Source organism: Pagrus pagrus (genome assembly GCF_965226575.1).
Source record: "Pagrus pagrus genome assembly, chromosome: 15".
NCBI classification, from domain to species: Eukaryota; Metazoa; Chordata; class Actinopteri; order Spariformes; family Sparidae; genus Pagrus; species Pagrus pagrus.
The window spans coordinates 25071815-25090783 of NC_140199.1; the positions used below are offsets into that span (position 1 = coordinate 25071815).

Here is an 18969-nt window from a genome sequence, read left to right on the forward strand (position 1 = left end):
TGTTGTTTCTTGTTACATATTGACAGACATGTATGAGCCAATATGTTCGTCATAAGCCAGATTTGTCAGATAATATCAGCCATGTTGAAATATTGGTTAGGCTCTAATTACCACAAAGCCCGTCATTACCTCACCCTTGTCCCTGAGCCAAAATCTCACTCAAGCAATTTCTGTAATTGATGATGCACCAACGACAAGTAGGTCAGAGTTTTGTGCATAGAAATAAATGCTTTCATTATATTTATGGTTTAAAATCTTGCTGTTGTTACAAATATAATCAACCAGTTGGATGATATGTTGGATTTTTAGATCAGGTGACTTAAATTAGGTAAACTAATCCACATCGTTTTCAACCTTTAGCTTAAAGTACTACAAGAAACAGAGATCAAACAGTCTCAGTTTAATACTGATCCCTTTATATGACCTACATAAGCAAACGAGAACATGATAGAGAAGATAAGCCGTTTCTTTATAGTCACGAGTCGGAAAAGTAAAAAAAAACAAAAAAAACAACCATTTTCTTATGGAGTGCTGACGACCAGTTGAGGGGTCTCACAGCCTGAAGAAAGCTGCGCTGTAGTCTGGTGGTACGGCATTAAAACAATACTGACTTGTCCTGTCCACAGGGGTCGGCACAATCAATAACAAAATGAAAGTTCCCTGTGGCCGCTTTAAGAAAAGTTATAAAGCACATTTAACTTCATTTTTTAAACTTAAACATTGAGGAAAAACATAATTTTTGCAGCCTATCTTAAAATTTCCATTTCAAAGACATGCTATAACTCTGTATCCTCTGAGGGGCAGATCCTATTGTCAGCTCACTTCTACTCTTGCCTTACCTCAATCTGCAGTGCAGTGTAGCTTATAGCTATGGGAAGCCAGCAGAAATGAGATGCAGACCCAGGTCTGTATATCAGCACTTCTAACAGCACAATACCTATAGAAAACTCTCTCCTCAGCCTCCCCAGGACATTGCTCCTGCCTCTCCTCTGTGAACTACTCCGTCTGGGAACAGTGAAATAGAAACCTTACAGAATGTCACAGTGTATGCACATCTTAGGAGCCCAGGCCAAGAACGCTTGTCTTAGCATTGTAAAAACTGACAGTAACCAATCCTCTGAAATGTCATTTCTCGGTTTCACGTTTCAGTGATAATGGAAATCAGTAGCAGTAATGTCCCAGTGGGTGAAACCTTAAATGCGTTAGCCTGAGTGGGTATACCTGCCAACAGATGTCTGAATACCTGATACCAGCAGCAAGTCTTCTGGCTACCCAAAGGGACCAATCATGTTCAGCAACCTGTCATCTTATTATGCTGAATATTCCTCCTGCCCGGTGAAAACAAGCCATATGTAACAGAAGCAGGTGTAAATCCTGACACACACGTCCAGGAAAAGTGTATCGTCTTTACTTGATGCTGTCAGTGCAAAATAACTGAAACTTAGATATTACATGTGAAGCCTGTTGTACTTTATTGCGTCATCATTTTATCTGTTGCTTTGGGAGAAAAGTGGGTAATTACTCTTGCTTTATTCAGCCCTCCAGCTCTACTTATCTTCCTTTTATGTTAGTTGTTATAATATTTTGTGACGACTGTGGACAGAAATATACCCAGCCTACGTTCAACTGTCATCAGAATAAACTATTTTATTAATTTATTTGCATTATAGTACAATTATACAGTCTCCATAGGAACTAAAGTAACTTTAACTTGTTCGTCGTCTTATAAATATTTCACACTATTTACTGCATGACTCCGGATGCAAACATTAAGAATTAATGATTGTTGTTTTAGGTGCATGTACTGCATATATGTGACTTTGTGTCTGTGTAACAAACTGACATATGAAACATATAAAGTTAGAAATTTGAAAACAACTGTTTTGTTTTAAAAAATTGCACATAATATTAATTTAATTATCTAATGTGATTTACGTCTAATCAATGTTACATCTTTTAATTGAGTGTGTCTAAAGGGGCAGGGTCCTCTGTTATAGTTTGCTTTGACCAGCTTGTAGCCTCCACACCCGTCTGACTTCTTCTTCTGTGGTGTCCAACACCTTGAACACATTGACATCCTTTGTCTGGTTAAAGCGCTGCAACAATCCCTGGAAAACAGTCACTGGGATGCTAAAGTTGAGGTGTGGGTAGGTCACATTGGCAGCAAAGTCCCTTGTGTTGCTGGACACTATACCTGCAAAACAGCAAATAATCATTATATTCTCTCAAAATACAGCAGTGCAGATTGAGCAATCAGATGTGTTTAGCTGCCTTTTCTCCACGCATGTGCTGCATTGTTACAGTGAAGGTGTTCTGTGGTCGTCTTATGCCCCCCACTGATCGAAAAGAGTACATGATATGTCGTTGCACGGTTTCTTTCTTACCCAGCAGCTCTCCTGTGGATCTCCGCACCACAGCACCCCCGCTGGTCCCTGCCTGTACTGCACAAGTGGTCTGAAGCATGACAGGCTTGTCACTCAAACTAATGGTTTTGGAGAGGACACCACAGGTCATGGAGGGGCCACAGCTCCGACCCAACCCACCATATCCTACCACAACTACAGAATCACCTGTAGGCAGAGAAAACACGCTGAACATCAATCTTACAACCGTTTCATTAGTGTAAAGAACTAAAATCTCCTCTGGCACTAAATACGCTGCAAGATGTTGCTCTAAAAAAACATCTTTACTGTTTCTACTAAAGAAGACTGAAATCAAACCTGGATTGAAACACTGAGCCATTCGAGGGGCTACAGCCTCTGTGGGGGAGTCTCTCAACTGCAACAAAGCCATATCGTAGGGTGAGGATGCTTTGGTGGAAAACAGCACATCACCCACAATATCATGGACTCTGTGAAACAGACATAGTACACACTGTGGTGAGACACACTGAAGCGTCCTAAAAGACCCTGAACCCACACAGGCATTTTCAATTAATCTGGCTGTTTAAACCAGAAGCACATACTTCTTGATGACGCTGGGATGAATTTCCAACGTGACTGGACCAAGGCCCAAGCAGGTGCAAGAAATTTTACACAGATTACAGGAGATTGAGGGGAAATTCCAATCAAACACAGAACACATACAGGGTGCATTACATTATGCTAACTTGCGCTTTCTCATGCCCCATCTCCTCCCCTGACATGGACATCGTCCCCCCGCCATCATAGGCTCTTCAAATCCCTCAAATGCACCTAGGGGAGATGGGAGGCGAGGACAGAGGAGATGTCTGAAGGAGCTGAGGTGAGTAGTCTCCACACCTTGCATCTCTCTGTAACATCATTTTTGGGATGCTGGACATCCTTTAATGCTGGATTTCAGACAACTCAGAACTCAAAAATGTCCAACTTCCTACTAGAAAAACTACAATAGCACGTCTACTTTAACACTTGTGGCACACACATCTATCTGAAATTTATGAGGGAGCAGTTATCTGATGTCACACAACAATGGCAGCACCCATGGGGATGGGGTAGGTGTATGTGTGGACTACAGTATTTGTATTAGGCTTTTGAATGGAATATTTAGATTAATTTCCAAGTAGTTACCTCATGTTTCACTTTTCCTACTCTATTTTGTTAATATTTGCAAGGAGGCTGCACTGCTGAGGGTTCAATTAAGTTCACACTTGACAAAGAGACATCATTTTGTTACGGTGAACCAGGGTTTTTGTTAAGTTTCACCTTTGTGCTCCCGGAACACTTTGAGGTCAGATGTCAGGAATATCATCTAGGAAATTCCTGACCTCTGCCGTTGACTGAAACACAGCATAAGACGGGAGGAAGACATGAAGGACATAAAAGAGACAGGTTAGCATTATGAAAAGCACCCATTGTCCTGAGAAGAGGTCCAATCAGCAAAAGTGAAGTGAAAACAGAAAGCACCTGTGGGGGGGTTATTCAGGGGTGTGTTACCCTTTAAAAGAAAAGGAATCAAAGGAACTGTTAACCCAAAAACACAATAACACAGTTCATCCAATCATCAAGACTACCAGCTTTACTATGTTTTACTTCACCTAAGTCAAAAAGAGTGAAAGGAGTCTAATAAGCATGTTGTAGTGTGTTTTTGGATAACTATTCCCCTCGAATCCTCTCTGTACAGAGAAGAGTGTGTTTAGGGAGTGACTGACAGCCCACTGATAGGTTAAGACAATGTGTTGTCACCTGTCTCTGTGATGGAACTTCAGGTTGACCTTCGATTTCCCGTTGACAACATGCCGGCAGGTGACAACCAGCCGAGAGGCGACAGCAACCCCAGAGCCCCAGAACTGTCCACTGTCCACAAGGCACACAGTGGGGTATTTCGCAGCTTTTGTCTCATGAGCTGTGGCAGACATGTGGAGGCCTGCCTCTTCTGGATGGAGCCAAGCATCTCGGAGTGGATCTTGACTGCTCATGCAGCCGATGATGTTCCTGAAGATGGAGTGGATGGAGCAGACAAGAGTGAGGCCTATCCACTCGTTGGCCTTCCAACCAAAGGGAGACACGATCAGTCCAATGAGACGCACGCTGTCTCTGCCTTTCACCACAAATAACCCCCCGCCCTCGGTGCCTGGCAAGCACCGGGCATCTGTGAGGATGACAGCGTTGTCCTCTCCTGCGAGGTTACTGACGATACCCCTGCTGAGGGTGCTGATGAAGAGATCTAAGCAGAGGGAGCCGAAGGGTGAGCCACATGCCACGACAGGGCAGCCTTTCTGGAGAGACGAGCTGCTCTGCCAGGGTATACTAGTCCCTGAATTTGGGCAGCTGTCTGCCACCTTGAGTACAGCGAACCAGCTGAGGAACTGGGCATCTCTGATCAGCTCCTCACCCTCTTCATCTGCATGGAAACGCCACTGGTCAGCCTCTTGGAAAACTGCCTTGAAAGCCTGTCTGAACTCCAGGCAGTTCACCAGCATCAGCAACTCAGCTGAAACTTCTCGGTGACGTGTTGTTTTGCTTCTGGAGGGTGGGGATGCTTCTCCATGTGCAGACTGGCCGCTGCCCAGATCTCGCTCAGCAGAAAGGCTGACGCGGATTTGAAGTTTCTCGGTGAAGCTGCGGGGCGACAGGAACCTGTGGTCTGCAGAGAGGGGCTGTGTGTCGGTGAGAAAACGGGAAAACGCGAGGCCGGGGCACAACACTGTTCCAGTATGAGCATGGATGATAACTCCGCTGCAGCTCACAGGTTTCTTTGGTGAATAAGCCTCTGACACTTTGACCACACAGCAACACTTTTCTACCTCCTTTACCTCCATGTTGTTAGCGGCACAGATGGACTTCAGCCATGTGTCAACAACGGTGTTGAGCAACTTGGAGATACTGGAAAACCGTTAAGAAGCAGCACATTAATATCGGCTATATTCCGGTGGTGAGGCGATAAAACAAACCTCCTTACTAGGCAGTTATATGAGTCTTTTACCGAGTTTAAACCCACCGTTATATCGCTAATACTGTTCACTTTGGTGTTTAGTAATTCTGCGCTCTCGCTTCCTGGTTGAGTCTCATTGGTCAACGACAGAAAACCCGACATCTACCGATTAATGTGATTGGTCTGAATGTACACACGAGCAGTTCCGAGCCAATGGGAAACAAGGAGGAGGGACTATTTCCTCAGCAGACCTTTTGTTTTATTTATTTATTTATTTATTTTATTTTATTTTAAACTCAGTTATTTGTAGTGATTATTCTACTAAAAGCAGAATCTTAAAATATACATGGTTTATTTCAAAAAGAAAGATGTTTTCTTGGCAGTACATTTTAAAAACGTGTTTGACCACATCCATTTATTCACCCAGTTTTTTTCATTTTGTCTAATAGTCCACTGTTGTATGTAGCATGTGTTTATACTGTTAACCTATCAGTTATTACATATTGCAGTATTACTCAGTATTATCTATACTGTATAGTGTATTACAATGCACATATATTTACGACTCTATTTCTAGTAGTATCTATCATTATGTATATACAAAGTTGTCACATATTAAAGTTTTAATGCAGATTTTCTTACTCTCAGTATCATGTGCAATACTGCTCTTCACTGTTCAATAACATTTCCAATACTACCTTTAAAATATCTGGTGCAATATTATCTTTTAAAGTTCAATATAATTTATTATTCTACTTTTTATATTTAGTTTTATTGTATCTTTACTTATTTTCCTGAATTAATCTTATTCATTTTATTTTATCATTATTATTCTTGGCACTGATGTCAGCATTTACTTTCTTCTGATTCTGTTACTGTATTTTTGAGCATTCTCTGGCACAAGAATTTCAATAGGGATTAATAAAGTTCTATCTTATCTTAGTATTACATAAACAGTATACAGTATGAGAAATTTCTTACTTAATGATTATATCACTTTTCAAAGTTTGCAACTGCTTGTATCAATTTTTTACCCATTTACTTAGTCAAAAATGAGTCAGACAATAAAGATTTAAAGGATTGTCAAAAATATTTATTATGCTCAAACTTCACACGTTTAATAACAGTAAGACCTACCTTTTGTAACAGATACAGTACTTCAGAGCTCGATGCTTGATGTAACATAAGGCAAGCCAAGTTTTTATTGCAAAATATAAATAAGAGCTTATATACAAAATAATGTATAACATTGCACTAAGAGGTAATTCCATGCATATCTCTATCTCTTGCGTGCCCTACTTTTGGGGCACAACCCAAGTACTCTCATAATATCACTGCTAGTTGTGAGCAGCCACTAATCACAAAGTACTCAAGTCACAGCAGTTAACCATCATGAAAACAAGGTAGTTTGGCATCCTCACTGTGGACAGATAAGAGTTTGTTACATCACCTGGCTGTGCTGATGCAGTTAACATACAGTAAACTGCAATTATTAAACACTGCTATATTAAACTATTACAGAAAGCTCCTCAAAATATCAGTTAATGCACTTGTGGTCACATTCATGTAATTGGCCTGTGGTGGTAAACTCTTCATTGATTAAAAAAAAAACATGCCAACAGCCAAGCTGTCAGTATCCTTGGATGTAGCTACTGTATTAACACTTCTCTTATTGACATTATGGCACCAAATCTCTGCAGCACTTTCCAGAAAAACTACTATTCTTGCGGAAAAAATGATGGTATTCAAGATAACCATTAGTGTGGTAGAAATAGGAAAAACATGTAGATTCAGAGTATTCATTCTCAATCAAGGAAGAGTAACTCCAAGCACATAGTGTTAACCAAAATGACCTTCACTGTAAGCCTACACCAGCAGCTAAAAATACGCCCGGGTCAGAAACTGGTTCACTGCGATGACATGTTCTATATGGCGGCATAAATTCTCTACAGGCTTTAAGTAACAGCAGAAACCACACCATGAAGACTATTCTCCACACTCTCCACAGTCTGAACAATACAGTATGAAGATTCATAACTTAATGTTTGTCTCGCTGTGGTGTGATACATATGACATCTTTGAATGCATGAAAAACAGGGTATATTAAAAACAAAACACTACTTGAAACACATTTTCCTACTGGCACAGTCCTAAATATTGAATCAAATCTCTCTCTCCCTCTCTATGGCAGGTAGTTTTGTGTGGAAAATGTCTTTGTGTGCACAGGCAGCACAGTAAATCTGGTTAAGTTTTATTAAAAGAATCAGTCAATATACTGGGAGAGCCAGCGGAAACCGTCTCCATACCCTTGTCTCTTCAGCACGCTGCACATGAAAACTTCCATCGGCCTCAAATTCAGCTCCTTCAGTGACACTTTGCCCTGAAAAGAAAACAAAGAAAAAACCCAAACATTTCAACATCTTGTAACATGAACATTGAACATGTACGATCAGTAACTTAAAACCCGTAACTGTCTTTATGTGAGATGGGGCACAGAGCTGCCTCAGTGACATGGATCACTGAAACAAGCTTTCCAAATGGCTCACTACTGCATCCTCCTTCCTTTTGCTCTCTTGTCTCGTCTTGCTTTCTCGTCTCTTGCTGAGAAACAGCAGGTGGTAAACAAGATTTACACTAACAATGAAAAATTTTAATGAGATAGGTAATGTGCCAAATGATTCTCAACAGTATAGCACCCCCCCACTACCACTCTATTATTTAACAAGAGCAGCGGTGATCTAAGCACAGTCCCTTCTGCCCTTGGCAAGTCAGATTTGTATTAAAAATTCAAGCAACCCAAAGTTTTCAACTATCACAGAATGACAGCGCTTTTTCTTCTGTGCTGAAGGTAGGTAGGTCTGACCTCGCTACAGTAGATTTATGAAGCTCACTGTTGTTGCTATGCAGTAAAAATGTCCTTCAATGACCAAGCATCATGAACACAAATGCACTGTTTACTGAAGTCACAAAGAAAAGTAAGGAAGTGATCTCTAACTCCAGAAAATATGTCTTTTTAATGTTTCTACTACTTTCTGCCAGACAGATGGATCCAATAACAATGTAGTGAAAAAAAAAACATGGTAGACTTTCAATCACATCTTTAAAGGGCTGGTTCTGGTTTTTTGAAGTGGTATAGTCATAGTCATTGTTTTGACTACAGTAGATGCAGTCGGCATGACCCCAATTTGGAGAAGCAGCAGGAGCACAGGTGGAGGCAACAAAGCAATGTACTGTTGCTGAGTGGGGCAGCGGCAGAACTTATTTTAGCAGCCTCAAAGAAGGCCCACCTATGGAGACTTTCACCGCTTTACCTTTTCATCAGACAGCCTTTACCCACAGGAAACTGAAGCCGTTACATGCATCTGTGGTCTCTCAAAAGTCACCAGACAAAAACAGTCATTTTACCCAGCAGAGTTGCTGGTCTACCACTGCTTTGATCAGTTTGTGTTATTATGTGAATCACCAAAGTCTCACAGTTACACATGAAAATTAACTTATGGAGGCAGCAGTAGAACGGCAACTCCTATGTTCTTCTGCGAGGTAAAATTACTATTTTTATCAGAGGAGACTGGTGGCTTTGGTGGAAGTGATATAAATCCACTTCAGTTCTTCCTCGGAAAGGGCTGCATGATGAAGCACTGTAAATATTCTGAATATAGAATTCACCTAAACTGATCATGAAGTTTTCTGTGACATTTCATAGGTGGCTAAAATGCATTTTTATGCTGCCATCCTCCAAAGTAGTACATTTCTTAGCCTCCTACACTGGTACTCCTGCTGCTTCTCCAAATTGGGGGTGTGACAACTGCAATCTGCTATAAGTAATACACTGACTCCGCAAAAAGACCTCATACAACCCAGACTTTCCCTTTAATCCATGTGTTTGTTACCTTTCCAGTCGTATGTCCATGAAGACCAAACATTCCTCTGAGTGCATCCTCACTGATGGCCTCTGGACGGTCTATTTTATTCCCCAGGATGAGAACTGGGACATTTGAGATGGTTTCATCTGTTAACAGTGCCTGTGGGCAATACAATCACCAAAGAGAGCAGACCTATCAGTGAAAGCTGTTGAAACTGTGCTGTGTGTTGATATACAAGTGAAATTAATATAATTAACTTACATCCAGTTCAATTTTAGCCTCCACTAGTCGCTCATGATCAGCACAATCCACCAGGTAGACTATACCGTTAATGGCCGGGAGATAGTTCTTCCAGATCCTTCGTGCTGTGAGAGAAACACAGTTTCAGTATTTATGAAACACACAAGTGGTAGCTGCCTTTACATTAAACAGCCTTTTCCTTGTTCCCACCTTGCGTGTGACCTCCGAGGTCAAACGTTGTGAAGGTCATTCCAGCTATGGTCAGCTCCTCGGATGCTGAGGACAGAGAGGAAGCACTGACTTTAGTTAAGTGGTGAAACATGAAAAAAGACTGATTTGTGAACTGACAACATGTCACTGGACGTACTTGGATGTAGCGTCGGCACATGCTGTCCTAGTCTGTCGTCTCTGAGCATGTGCAGGAGCGTTGTCTTTCCAGCATTGTCTAGTCCAAGGAACACTAGCTTGCCGGTCTTCTTGTACAACCCTGATGATAAAAAGAACGCAAACGTGAATTTCAGATAAACGCACCATAAACTTAGATTGAGTTTTGTTTCTAATCTCAGTCTCGAAGAGGATGATGAGCAGGAGGTAAAGGTTTTTTGTCATATTCAGGAATTCCATTAAATATGCACATTGATTGGTATCTTTCAGAAACATAGGTAATATGAAAAAATATATTCAAGTTGGGCTGGAAATGGTGAAATAAACAACAATGTAAAATTAATCAGAATAATACCATAACAATACTTCATTTAAATTCAGGCTGCACAATTATTCAAAATATTATCAAAATCGCAATATGACAAAGAACGATATCCAAAACAGAAGCTTTAACTTCCTCCACTGACATAAGGATGATAATTCCATTTTCAGAGACCTGCTGCTCTCTTTCTGTAATACAACTAATATTTCTGACACCTTCACAAGAAACTTCAAGTAGTTTCCCTTCTGGCAAGACCTTACCCATGCTTAATGTCTGTTTGGATCATGAGCTACAGCCGTTTAAGTTTGACTCTGTCATTTCACGCATTTTTGTTCTAAAGTAGAGGTGGAATGGAGGAAGGTAATAATGTAAAATCACATTATTAATTCACAAGGTTGGACAATATTGGACATATTTTATTTTTGTACGATACTCTACCTAATAGTTGCAGCACACTGCTGAAGCTCCTGCAGATCCAGTCAAATATAAAAGACATTTTTCTTGATTTCCTGTAAAACAAATAATATAACTGAAATTATTTGGAACAGCACATTAAAAAAAACACAGCAAAGGTTTAGCTCAAATCCAGCAAGGCACCTCTCCCATCATAAGCATACATCCCACCATACCAACACGGCACATACTGACAAAGACAGAATGAATTAGCAAATCAGTACAGAATTTAATGCACTGTTGCAACGGGACACGGTTGCATTACAGAATCTTGCACTGAAGCTCATTGTTACTCATTATTCCTGACCCTGGATTACTCTTGTGGTATGTGTAAGCTCTGTGTAATCACAGCAGCTTTAAAGCGTGAGATGAAGGGGGCAAACTGAGCAACAAACGGGCCATAGATGATTTTTAGATGCTAGTCTGCTCTGAGGGCTGTCTCACCGAGTCACACTGATCTTCCTCTGACTATTTTTATGACAGGTTGTGGCAAGGACACTTGATCTCGGCAGGCGCCCCCTGCTTCCCTCTCTCTCTCACTCACTCACACACACACACACACACACACTCTCACAAACACCTGTCACTCCGTGTGGGACTTGATGTGCTTGTTGCAGAGGCCTTCAGTGACTAAGGCTTCAGGAAATTACCAGATTGTTGATTACATTATGGTACAATGTTTCAGCTGGGTCATTTGTAAACACCAAACTCTTATTATAAAGTATAGCAATTTAATTCCTACCTGTGTATACTAAATACTATAACACAACATGCTCTCTGTGCTGAGTTAACCCTCAAACATGTTGGTAGTCATGATATAAAAAGCAATAAGTTTTCATTCGGTCTCAATTCAGAATTCCAAATGAAATATACAGAAATAACACAATAAAAAGACGACAGGCCGCTAAACTGTGACAGAGCTCATCAGAAACGATTGTTCCAGTGATTTCATGATTAGTGCCACTGTTCGGCTTATCACCTGTAGCTAGAAGTAACGACATCAGCTGTTACATGGTAAACAATGACACATTTAGATAACAACATCATGAGCGCGCAGGAGCTCCAGGAGGATAAAACTACATCAGTGACATTGTAAAGTGAGGAAAGTGGCTCAACGAACACAAAACAAAACTTAAACACAGAGTAAACACAATAAATATTTAGGGTGTTACCTTAGTCGGCCGAATTTCTGAACTGTCCGTCCGCTGGTTTTTGGTCCGAGCCTGTCCCGTCGACTGACGTGAAGCCTACGAGTTTGACAGTTAACCGGAAATACGTCATCAGGATGGCTGAGGCGGGAGGGGCGCGCATATTAGTAAAACTTTTCTTAAATGTTAACCAGAAAAGTGCTGAGAGCTGTTTCTTAAATACACGTAGCAATACAAAACAGTGTGTAAATAAAACTCCTTTAATAATCAAGTAAAAATATTAGCATCAACATACACTAAAAACTACCAAAATAAAAGCATTCCTATAACAAATTGGCCCGTGTTAGAATAATATATATAGGCTACTGTTAATTATATAATTGGATAAATTATTCATGTATTAATGTTAATGTTTGTTTTCATCTATAATAATCACATCATTTGTCAATAAACCTATAAAACTATCAAATAAATCTAGCAGAATAAAAGCCCAATATTTGCCTTGGAAATGCAGTGGAGCAGCACAGAGCATAAAATAGAAATACTCAAGTTAAGTAAGTGCCCCAAAATTGTACTTCAGTATAGTATACTTGAGTAAATGTTCTTTCTACCACTGATCACTTCTGTCTTTTACAACAGGAATCTTACTGCAGAATGTGGGTAAATGTTAGATGTGATTTTCAACACATGCACTGATCTAGTCATATGTAAACATTTTTGCTCAAGAGATTTTAGAAATGTTGTCTTTTTCAATATTATCTAATACAAACACAATTTAATTTTCTATTAAAGATGTCATTTATTTTTAATGCAAAGGACCCAAAGGTTTATTTCCATGTTAATGTTATAATCCCTTTGAGTAGATGTTATTCATAAATGCCAATTTCTTAAAGAATTCCCATGTTTACTTTCCCCGAAGACTTTACACTTTTGCTATAAACCCTTAAAATATCATGAGTACCTACATAATTAAATGTTGCCACCACATTGTTAAAAATCTGAAATTCTATTATTGTGCTCAATGTTTTGCTGTTTCTTTCTTTATAGTTTGTCTTTTTTCCTTTTAGTGTCCATACAAACACTGAATCTATCTGTGATTTTTGCAGTCTACCACTATTGTTATAAATAGGGAAATAAAGGAATCACACAAGCCTGATAGTAAACTTTCCTAACAAAACATTAAAGCCAGAAAGACCGAAAACACACCACAAACACCAGTAGTTATGTGAAACTGAATATACATGGAACCCTACTTCATTACAAAAAGTAATGTGTGGCACTAAACACTAGATGGCAGCATTATAACTATGACAGAACTTTTGTCCAAATGAAAAAGAACGAGAACGAAAACGAAACAAAGAAACACACATTGACACTGACATTGATAATTTAACCCGAGAAGCTTTATTAATGCAGTTCAGAGTCTCATACAGAGCAAGTCTCTACTGGGCATTGTACATGTACTTTGTTTATGACAGCACCAACTCCCAATGAGATCTTTGTAAAATAGGTGAAAATTCATTGGTCAAGACATGATTACTTTTTTGAAGTGTCATTCTCTACAGTATCTAACAGTTACCTTCTCTATCTACATGAAATCAGACAACCCAGGCCCAACCATCCATGTTCCATCCCGTCATCCCATTGGTTCCTAACGTAAGACCATCTTCAAGTATTCCTGAGAGATGAGCCTTTCACTCTGCTCCAATCCAACCAGCGCCTGCTTTACTTCTTCTCATAGTAGAACCATTTGTCTACTGCAAATCAAAAACATTACAGTCAGTCTCACATCAGATCAAGTTCAACAGAAAGTCAACAATCTTGACATTTTTAGAGAAATATTTTATTTTAAGGTTAATGCTACCTGATAAGGGGACAGGCTCTTCTTTTCCGAACGGACTTGTCTAAAAATGGAGTGAAACATCAGTTATGACATAACAATCAAGCAGGAATGAGACCTGGTATTGAAATGTTAGATGTTGCATTAAGGGTTGTACTTACTTCACTAATAGCAGCTTTAGCCTCATCTACGGAGCAGCAGAAAGGGCTGCCACTGGCCGACACACACGTGTTCTTGCTGTAAAGACATTGTGTAGTGTAAGTATCTGATATTAGATGTACTTCACTAGTTTTCTAGCAATACATTTAGTTAAGTAAAACAAGTACAAGTTAAAGTATATTGTACATATATTTACACATGTTTATACTATATATTTATGGGTTGAACTTTTATCAGCCTATCAGCATTTTACTGATTATTTTTTACTTTTTTTTTTATCTGATACATTTAAAAATGTGCTACTTAGGGTCTGTAACTAGTAACTTAAGTTAACAAATAAAAGCAGTGAAGTAAAAAGCATAGCATTTGCCTCCGAAATGAAGTGGAGTACAAATATTTATTTAAGTACCTCAACACTGTACTTAAGCACAGTACTTGAGTAAATGTACTTAGTCACATTCAATCCCTGCATATTTGTCTTAGTTTCAGTGTACATTTGTTCTCAAAGCAAAAATATTCTAGAGCTGCAACGAAAAAATTGATTAATCAAGAGGAACAAAATTAACTGCCAACTATTTTAGTAATGTTTTAGTAATTTTCAAGCAAAAATATCAAACATTTGCAGGTTTCAGCTTGATGCTTTTCTTTGTCATTTATGTTGGTAAACAAAGAGTTTTTGAGTTTTGTTGGTTGGACAAAAAAAAGCAATTTGAAGATTTTCTGCTCTGGGAAACTGCGATGAGCATATTTCACAATTTGTTTACATTTTATGGACCAATTCAATTCAATTCAATTCAATTCAAAATACTTTTGTCCCCGGGGGCAATTAATGGCACGTGGAGTAGTTGTACACAGACACAAACAAGTCAGCATGTTATGTACACAGTCAGCACATTAAGTACACAAGTCAGCACGACTCAGTGCTGACTAGTTTGTGTACAACAAAATGATTAATCAGGAAAATAACTGGCAAGATTAATTGATGAACTTAATTGTTAGTTGTAGACATACTGTTTTTATCATTAAGAACAGTGTTTACCAGTTCAGTTCACCAGCGTTGGCCTTTTGGTCAACGAGGTCTTTCCAGAATTTGTGAGTGCTCTTGATTACTTCAACTGCAAAGTCCTGAAACACACACACAAAAAAAAGTGCTTAGCTGAAAATAAGGTTTATCACATCCATACAAGAACAATACGTATACAGGTCTATTGTAATTCTAGTCTAAGTGGAGGTTGCAGTGCTTTGCACAAAGTTAGACAAGGGCGTCACTGCAGTTCCTAGAAAGCTTAATTTCTCACAGCAGAGTGACTTCACTGAAAGGGAGCAGGGTGATATTGACAAAGCAGAAAGTGCTGAAGATTAATCTCAATCCATTTGCCACTGAACAAATTATGACTAAGCAAGATGTGTTTGGTGGAGACCTTGTCTTTGAACTCGTCATTGAAGGCAAACCGGTTCTCTGGTTTCCCATCTGGCACTTTGTACCTCCTGAACCAGTCGACCGTGGCCTCCAGGTAACCAGGTTTCAGGCGCTGAACATCACTGATGTCTGAACAACGATACAGAAACAAGTTCAGCGCGGCTGATGCAGAACTGTTCGCAAACTCAAACAAGGGAACAAAGTGAGATGCTTACTGTTCAAGTCGTTGGCTTCAGGGTCATCTACGTTGATTGCAATCACTTTCCAATCAGTCTCGCCCTCATCGATCATGGCCAGGACTCCGAGCACCTTCACTTTGATTACCTCGCCACGGGAACACACCTGGGGAGGACATTTCAGTTTGCACTTGAGCAGTATTCTCCTTTTCCATGAAATTATTATACATACAAAGATTAATAAAGACAGCAATCAGTGTCACTTAATGATTGAGTGAAAGGTGAACAACAAGGCTGTGAAATCATAAGCCAGTGTTGTACCTTAGTGCCGATTTCGCACACATCGATGGGGTCGTTGTCGCCACAGCAGTCGGTGTCTCCGTCTTTGTGCGCGGGATCTTCCCATGTCTGAAACATCACAAACAAAGCATGTCAGCTTGATTATGTAAAACTACTAAATATTTGCTGTTGTACAGTTTCTAGGTTGAAATAAAAATCTAACCTGAGGAATGGCTCCATAGTTCCATATGTAGCCCTTATGCGGGAAAACGTTGGCAACATATCGCAGCTTGCCCTTCTTCACGTCTTGCTTTATCGGGTTCAAGATGTCTTTTGTAGCGATCTGAAAATAAATCGCATCGCTGTTACTTTTAAAGATGTAATTAGTGCTGAAAAGTACATTTCACATGGTAGAACATTATTTGAGACTCATACCTCCATCTTTGCATTTGTCCATCTTGGTACCTCAACAACCATGTTGAAGATGTTCTGCAAGAGACAATTATCTAATTCTTAATCATAAAAATGTCTACATTATTCTGGAAAAGTATGCAACACAACAACACATACACATAATGCTTATATATAATACGCTATATTCTGGATTTCTACACATTTATTCCACAAAAAAGATTCAGTGTTCCAGAAAGATAAGATATTAGATAATCCACTGCAATCACAGGAGATGTTGACACAGCATTGACAAAGAGTAGAGTAAAGGCCATTGCCTTCGCAAACAGACTATGGCCTTTCTATTCAGGAGCAAAATACTTAAAGGGACACTTCACCCCATAATCAAAAAATACAGATTTTTACTCCTACTGTAGTACTATTTATCTATCTAGATGACTTGCTGTGGGCACTTTGGTGTAGGAACTATTTTCTATCTCCCGGACTACACCTGCCAACTGTATCCCCGTGCAGACAGAAGCTTAAAACCAATCATCAGGCTAGCACACTAAGCTAGCTAACGTTACAATCAGCTGAGGAGGATGCCATTATTGTTACATCCAACACTGTGGATTATCTTGAGTAACCAGGTCTGGGCGGTTTGAGCACCACAAGCAGGGTGCCATCTAGTTCCATTATATTTAAGAGAAGGCAGATATTTTTAATAATACGCTAATAATAATAATAATAATAATAATAATAATAATTTTCTAATGATTAGAATTTTTAACTGCATACAATAAACAATGGCTAGTTGTAGTCTTGTATATATCAATATTGGACTGATTTAATTATCTAAGTACTTATCTAGTAAGTGGGAGAATTTTTCAAACAGCATCTGTACAGACGTGAAGTCCTACAGTCTAAATATCAAAGTGATTAATAACAAAAGCCATTGTCTTGTATTTCTTTCCTCTGTGTTTGACTGGTAATGTTTTCAATTTATTGAAGTAGTTTGAGAGGAAGAGGTCTGCTCAGCTGATTTATATACAGCAACAAACTGATATTTAGATTTAGATTAGATTTATGGGTCTGATAACATGTTAATAAATCAGATCGAATGGCATGTGAGTGTTTCTTATAAAGACAGCTTGAAATCTGTCTGACTGCTTGAGCGAGCCCGTTATAGTCAAGGGAGGACAGACATCTCTATGGCTGATATCTCCAAAACCCGTCACATGACACCAACATAATCTAGGTGGGTAAATACCACGACAGGTAAGAGGGAAAATATGTATTTTTGATTTTGAGGTGAGCTGCCCCTTTAAACAGTTTGACACCTGTAATTGATATACTTTAATTAACTGCAAATCTACACATTCCTAGCAGCAACGCAGGTGGCCTTTTAACTAGTGTTCAGGTTTAAAGGGTACACACACATTGTTACATATTAATGGGGTACGGGTGACCTTACCTGACTCTCATCAGCATATATCGGTATGTCATGGAATGGTGAGATGTACTTCCCTTCAGCATTTTCTGTAAATCAGATTAAACACTGGGTGAATATGGCTGGTAGATACCGAGTGTCCTACAGCAGGTTTATTATGTCACCATGTTCAGTGGACTGCAGAGAGAGAGATCACTTTCACTTTTGGTTGAAGGTGTGTTACTATTTGAGTTCTATTGGAACAATAGTGAGAAACAGTGCCTTCCTCACGTCCTCTGGTCATAATCACTCATGCGTACGTGCAGCTGCAGAGCATTTCGTCCAACAGGTTGTGTCTTATCAATAACAATGGGTTTATTAACGTGTTACAGCAGGGAGGGCGTTGTCCCAGCAACTGCAGGCTTTTATAGTCTAATTACAGATGACGTGACTAAGCACTTCCTGAGAAGTCACAAACTTCCTTTTAGAAAGCTCAAGCAACAATAAAGGTCTAAGGTCGGTGTGTCTGAAACCAATTCATCCCACTACAGATCAGTGTTACCCAGCAAAACCGGCACAACTGGCTGACGCAACTTCAAACAGCGCAACCCGAACCACCTCAACTATCCAAGCAAGTGTGGATTTACATGTTTTGTCCCGGTTCAGGCCATCTGCCAACACTACTACTGACATGATTAAACAAGCAGCGACAGTAAATGAATAGGTGACACGTGGGAAGTTGCAGTCGGCCTGTGAGGATTGTGCACACACCTCAAAAGTAGCAAACAAAGACAAAACTGTGCTGTTTCTACTCGGTTTGTACTTACTGAAGAACAGGCGGTAGCTCAGGGAGTTCGGGTTTCCCCTCTCTTCCACTTTGTAGCTCATGTTCAGTGCAGGTTGGTGTTGCTGTCTGGCTCTGGGATGGAGGATGGCGGCGGAAGGAGACGACTGCGCTGAAGAGTTGGTAACGTAGACTGTGAGGACACTGCGCCTGCGCAAACTGCCACTGACGCCTTCACGGGCTGTCGTAAATATTGGAACAGATCTGATTATCTCATTTTCCTATGTATGTATTCTGAAGGTTGATCAACTTGAAAGGACATTTCTTATGAACTAGGCATTTTCTTAATAATGTATTTTAATATTGTTTCAATCTCCCGTCCATTTTCTTTTCTCTTTGTTTTTTTGTTTTATTCAAATGCACCTGATTCCATAGGTCTTGTGTAAAATTTCTTTGAGACATGTTGTTTGTACATTTGAAATTGTTCAATTGAAAAAAAAATACAAATATGATGAATTTGACGTGTTGACAGTGCTGTTCTTCGGTGCAGTACTACCCTACTTGAGTATTAACATTGTTATGGGAGTTGTTGTCTTAAGATGCTCCTCTGCGTATAGCTTCTGAAACATGATGAAATATACCTACCCTATATAGGAGTGACTGTTGTGAAAATGTAATGATATTGTGTAATGATAAAAGCCTGGAGAAGCTTCTCTCTTTGTGTCTTTGT

The 18969-nt window shown here is 39.6% G+C and overlaps 3 protein-coding genes across 3 annotated transcripts; all 3 read right to left on the reverse strand.

Annotated features, from left to right (window-relative positions):
- Nucleotides 1-1627: 1627 nt before the first annotated feature.
- On the reverse strand, nt 1628-5533 carry tysnd1 (trypsin like peroxisomal matrix peptidase 1). Its single transcript, XM_084375256.1, has 4 exons — nt 4164-5533; nt 2721-2851; nt 2385-2570; nt 1628-2194 (listed from the first exon to the last, which is right to left on the reverse strand). Exons 1-4 carry the CDS (start codon nt 5237-5239, stop codon nt 1992-1994), a joined length of 1596 nt encoding a protein of 531 aa, XP_084231382.1. The 5' UTR covers nt 5240-5533; the 3' UTR covers nt 1628-1991.
- A 2058-nt stretch (nt 5534-7591) lies between these two features.
- sar1ab (secretion associated, Ras related GTPase 1Ab) lies at nt 7592-11868 on the reverse strand. The gene is made up of 7 exons (XM_084375117.1): nt 11787-11868; nt 10600-10670; nt 9823-9942; nt 9666-9731; nt 9477-9580; nt 9243-9374; nt 7592-7732 (listed from the first exon to the last, which is right to left on the reverse strand). The coding sequence occupies exons 2-7, from the start codon at nt 10655-10657 to the stop codon at nt 7616-7618; spliced, it is 597 nt and encodes a 198-aa protein (XP_084231243.1). The 5' UTR covers nt 10658-10670; nt 11787-11868; the 3' UTR covers nt 7592-7615.
- A 1275-nt stretch (nt 11869-13143) lies between these two features.
- On the reverse strand, nt 13144-18457 carry ppa1b (inorganic pyrophosphatase 1b). The gene is made up of 11 exons (XM_084375796.1): nt 18283-18457; nt 17501-17565; nt 16072-16125; nt 15860-15979; nt 15679-15765; nt 15397-15523; nt 15183-15310; nt 14801-14886; nt 13764-13839; nt 13627-13666; nt 13144-13519 (listed from the first exon to the last, which is right to left on the reverse strand). Exons 1-11 carry the CDS (start codon nt 18341-18343, stop codon nt 13488-13490), a joined length of 876 nt encoding a protein of 291 aa, XP_084231922.1. The 5' UTR covers nt 18344-18457; the 3' UTR covers nt 13144-13487.
- Between the last annotated feature and the right edge of the window lie 512 nt (nt 18458-18969).

What these genes read in the sequence shown, in the direction of transcription:
- ppa1b (XM_084375796.1), bottom strand. Translation starts at nt 18,343, where the DNA reads ATGAGCTACAAAGTGGAAGAGAGGGGAAACCCGAACTCCCTGAGCTAC. An exon ending in TATATGCTGATGAGAGTCAG is followed by an intron (nt 16,126 to 17,500) that starts GTAAGGTCACCC and finishes TGTCTCTTGCAG; the next exon opens with AACATCTTCAACATGGTTGT. An exon ending in ATGACGAGTTCAAAGACAAG is followed by an intron (nt 14,887 to 15,182) that starts GTCTCCACCAAA and finishes TGTGTGTTTCAG; the next exon opens with GACTTTGCAGTTGAAGTAAT.
- tysnd1 (XM_084375256.1), bottom strand. Translation starts at nt 5,239, where the DNA reads ATGGAGGTAAAGGAGGTAGAAAAGTGTTGCTGTGTGGTCAAAGTGTCA. An exon ending in GGCTCAGTGTTTCAATCCAG is followed by an intron (nt 2,571 to 2,720) that starts GTTTGATTTCAG and finishes CTCTGCCTACAG; the next exon opens with GTGATTCTGTAGTTGTGGTA. An exon ending in ATCCACAGGAGAGCTGCTGG is followed by an intron (nt 2,195 to 2,384) that starts GTAAGAAAGAAA and finishes GCTGTTTTGCAG; the next exon opens with GTATAGTGTCCAGCAACACA.
- sar1ab (XM_084375117.1), bottom strand. Translation starts at nt 10,657, where the DNA reads ATGTCTTTTATATTTGACTGGATCTGCAGGAGCTTCAGCAGTGTGCTG. An exon ending in CAGTGTGCTGCAACTATTAG is followed by an intron (nt 9,943 to 10,599) that starts GTAGAGTATCGT and finishes TTTTATCATCAG; the next exon opens with GGTTGTACAAGAAGACCGGC. An exon ending in ATGGACATACGACTGGAAAG is followed by an intron (nt 7,733 to 9,242) that starts GTAACAAACACA and finishes TTTTCTTTTCAG; the next exon opens with GGCAAAGTGTCACTGAAGGA.